The 4,621-nt window shown below is 40.9% G+C and overlaps 1 protein-coding gene across 1 annotated transcript; it reads right to left on the bottom strand.

Moving 5' to 3' along the window:
* Positions 1-1,369: 1,369 nt before the first annotated feature.
* On the bottom strand, positions 1,370-3,766 carry ascl1-like (achaete-scute-like protein). The gene is given in 2 exon segments (NM_001165013.1): positions 1,370-2,038; positions 3,020-3,766. A coding segment is annotated over 1 exon segment (525 nt). The 5' UTR covers positions 3,556-3,766; the 3' UTR covers positions 1,370-2,038; positions 3,020-3,030.
* Positions 3,767-4,621: the final 855 nt, after the last annotated feature.

Consider the following 4,621-nt stretch of genomic DNA (forward strand, 5'->3'; position numbering starts at 1 on the left):
TGAAGAGTGTCTTCTCTTCAAAAGGTACTGCATGTGAAGAGTATGTACTGAAGTACTTTATGTTTATTCACTGGTTGTGTGTTATCCAGGGTACAAGTATAGGCGTGTATGCAACCTGTACCGTGGGTAAACTCCAACCTGCTCTGCTCTGTAGAATGTCCTTTACAAATACCAATGAATGTAGGTGTACAACAAGGTTGACCCTTATTGTGCGATATCTCTATGACCGGAAACAAGTACTAAAGATAGCCAAAGACCAGTAGACAGTCGGTGAAGAATTCGAAATACAGGTCACTTCATCTAATAAATATACAGGTAGGACAATAAGAAGCATTACCTGTCGGAAATTGGTCCTGCCTGCCCGCTGGGTATAATGTGTATCCGGCCTCCGTTAAGATGACACGTGGTATCAGATACAAATGTCTGGGGTTGACTAAAACACTCAGTTCCAAAAACATGGCCATTAAAACACTAATGGATCCATATATCCATAGTATTTTGTCAAATCGTGTTGGGTTCCGATATTCGTTTGGGCCAAACACTTAAAACACAGATTAGTTCTGTTTACCCCACACTGTTGTGTATTGTAGGACATGAGTGTGTACTGAACGTCTTTGATTCTAGAACTGTTAAGGAGGTTCAAGCAAAATTACATATCATGTTCGTCATACTTTCATCAATATTACTTCATGCCACCGGAATATCCGTCCGGAAACAGATATAGATACAAGAATCCTAAATATCATGGAAAATGGTCAAAATCGATATTTTTATACTGATTTCTCGTTATTTGCCTCGCGACATGGGCTGAAAAGGTCATATATTATTATTCATATGAATCTTTATATTTTGAAAACATCATCGACATATAATTCAATGAGTTTCTATGGTGACAATACTTTATATACAATCGGAGGCTCTATCCCATAATACATTGCTAACATGTGCAGTAACATACTTAGTGAAGCAATACGGCTTGAACTACCTTAAAATCGGTGGTAGACGCCGGAGAGTTATTTCGGGACAGTGCCAAGCACACGATTGAAAAGCCCGCGTCTTTCCGGCCGGCCTTGGAAGACCGCGAAACTACACTATTGTTGGGCTGTTCGTTTCGCAGCGTTCGTTTGGATGTGTTTAACATGACGGATAACTAGGTTGAATAATTGATTACTTGTTCTATCTGTTGAGTAGGATTGTGTAGATAACTACGGTGCTGGATGGCATCATGCTGGACATTCATTCAAAAATATTATTCAACAGGTCCTTTTAACAAACGATAGCCGCATTGGCTGGGAGGATGTCACGTGCTCAATATTAGAGCTACTCTACTAGTTCAAGAAATATGACACCTAAATATCTTAAATATTCATTTGTAAAAAATCTGTTTTATTGATCTTATCAAAATAGTTTATTTTTTATACATCATATATCATTATTCCGCTTTGGATTATAAAAAAATAGAATTCTAAAGAAAGCATTGAAAGGGGATAGTTGAAGGGCATTCTGGGATATTTACAACTGTATAAAATTCACTTCAGCAAAGCTTAATAATTAAAATTTCGATATACACATATTAATTTGGCAGTTCAATTTGCTGGTACCATCTCACCCTTACGGGCGGTTAGCACATACTCCCTCCAAGGCGGGACGATTTTTATGTACAAAAAAAGTCTTGAACACGCTTCATTGATTGTGCGGGCTTTCACATACGGGCTTTTGTGCACCAGAAAGCCCTGCTACAGTCATGCGTGATTGTCCGAGAAGATTGAATCTTCTTGAAGAAATGCGCGTCCTCCCTGGTATGACGAATCCAGTGTTGACTAGCTTTCATTGTCCTTGTGTCTATGCATAGCGGCGTACAGTGTTTTGTCCTCATAAAAGAATGTATAGTTCGTGCCGCGCCACACTTTGCCTGTCAAGACCATTCATCTCTCTTGCAGACCACACCTCCTTAGATTTCCTTTGAAATACCTTGCTTCAAGAGGCCACGTCGACGCTTTGTGTCTTGCATTAATTACACTGCTGTTTTGCATATAACCTGTAAGTGAATGGAAAACAAGACTTTATTACCGTGTAGTAGTGACTGACATATTAAGGTGGGGGAGAAAGAAGCCGCTGATCTATCGATAAAAGAGCCCCGCACGCGCCTCTCTAGCTATAATATAAATCATGCTACTTGAAACTGTCCGAACGAGTGGAAGCCCAAACCTTAACAGCCACACACACACCTTTTTAACACACCGACACGCTTGTCTCACTTGGTTTTTGAAGATTGATAAACAATCAGAGTCCCGAGGGTTTGAAGGACACGCCGCGTGTCTGGTTTTCATTTACTGTACTGTATGGCTATTGTGCTCAACTGGCCAGTCACTGGGCGGCCAATCAGCGCACCGAGGGGAAAATGGGAAGAGAATGCAAATGAAGCCTCCGAGGGTTATGAACTGTTGTTCGATGGGCCGATCGGAATAGGTTATATAAGTCGTCTTTTGTGCACGGTGAAGGAGGAAAGGACGTCTTAAACCCTCTTTGGATTAATAACTTTGCGATGGCTGCACTCAAAGCTACCACGTGCTAAACTGAAAACGAGGCCAAACAAAACAAAAAAACAAACTTTTTTTTTTTCTGTGTCGACCTACTACGTTGAAAGTTTACAATGCAGATGCTAGTTCGGAATAGTCTTAGCATACCAATACATTGCGATAACTCACGATTATATGAACGAAACGGCGTTTTAAACTTGAAATGATGCAAAGCATACAACAAGTTACATGTCAATAGAATAGGAATTTTCTAAAGAGGTTTTCAATAGACGTCTTTGTTGGATTTTGTGAAAAAAAAAACACCCCGTTCAAAAACAAAAGATACACAAAAATCTCCTCACTAATAACTTCGTTTTGTTTTGTGTCATTAAAAGGCGGTTTCTCTTTAGGGTATTCTGTTTGAAGAAGAGTGAACTTAATTGTTAGTGAAACTTTAAAAAGTTTTTTTTTTTAAAAAAGAAAGAAAAAAGAAGCCTCACCTGAGCCAGTTTCAGAACCATCGGGTGAAGTCTAGTAATTCTTCCTCCTCTGGACTCAGAGGATCGCACGTAGACACTTCTGACGTGTAGGATGGAGTTGGTGAACTTGACAGTGAACAAGGCGGAGATAATGATCCATTAAAGGCTGCATTAACTGCATCAGCTTCGTCCAGTAGTTGTTGAAGTTGTTTGATGTACTCTACTGCTGAGCGTAAGGTTTCCACCTTGCTCATCTTTTTGTTGTTTGCACCGTTTGGAAGTTGTTCACGCAAACTGGCGAATCCCATATTTACAAGTTTGACTCTGTTCCTTTCCCGTTCGTTTCTCCTGGCAACTGCTGCCGGTTGTTGTTGTGGCAGTGAGTAAGGGAAATTAAGTCTTCTCTTACACCTAATAAGTTCAGGCGGCGAGTCTGTCAGCGAACTGCTCCTTTTGAGCGACTTAGTCCTAGATGTCGGTTGTACATTAGTACAATTAGATGTCACATTGAAAACACATGGTGACGGTATAAGTTTGTCTGGCGTGGTGTTCTCCATGGTTGGCAGTGGCGGAGAAATGGCAGTTCACTCCTTTTTCGTTTATCCTTACTTGGCGTGTGCCGATAACGCGCCGAAGGTCTTGACCCAACACGAGCGTTCCTGCTTCTGAATGAAAGCGCTCTGACTACGGCGTTTTCTCGATCGCTCTGTTTATGGATGTAGACCCCTTCTCGGAAGCACCTCCCATTTTTTCATCTCTTTCATCAACGGACGCTTGTTATGTTATTGCGCGCGCTGTTCGCGTGGACAATACAAAAGGGTAAACAATCCAACGCATTCAGCCATTCAGAAAGCGAGGCACTAATCACAAATGTGACAGGCAAATGAGTCGGCGCGCGAATGGCATTAACATATGAATAACGGCTACCAGTAAAGGTCTGTGTGCAAATATGGAAGGAACGCGCTAGCAGACTGAAGTGTGCCGATCGTGATTCAATAACCTAGTCCGCTACCGTGACCAGTAACACAAATCTGCCATAATATCAAACCTGTCACAATTTGCATATCGCATTTTTATCTTGTTAAGATTATATTTTCGAAATGAAGATCCGAAGTTCAATTTGTTCAGTTATCTAGTATTTGTACCAAACATTTACCCTACTACACACACCACGTACCGCCACTCTCTGGACTGTGGTAGGTTTAGATACTCTTCACTCTATGCACGACATGTACTCAGTGGTCGGTTCTTCACAAATGTTTTTTTTCTTCTCATTCTGAACTTCATTATTTGTTTCTGCACATATTTACGTAATGCTAGCCAGTCTTTCTATATAGAGCAATGACACAATCAAATCTCCGTTCCGATCAGTGCGTGTCCTATCCACGCTTTTTTGAATCACATCACTATCTAAAAGCACTTCATTCATCAACACTAAAGAAAAACAACTTTGAACAAAAGACTCGCTGTACCACTGAATGACAGCGATCCCAGGTACCGCACACTGACAGCATCAACCAAGTCATGTGATATAGTAGAAACCATCAAAATATGTAGCATTGGAGTGATGTTGCTATGACTGCCGGAGATGACGTGTAAGTAGCGAGTTGGTTACCTAGATAC

Source organism: Saccoglossus kowalevskii, chromosome 12 (genome assembly GCF_978046115.1).
Source record: "Saccoglossus kowalevskii chromosome 12, keSacKowa6.1, whole genome shotgun sequence".
In the NCBI taxonomy this organism is placed as follows: domain Eukaryota; kingdom Metazoa; phylum Hemichordata; class Enteropneusta; family Harrimaniidae; genus Saccoglossus; species Saccoglossus kowalevskii.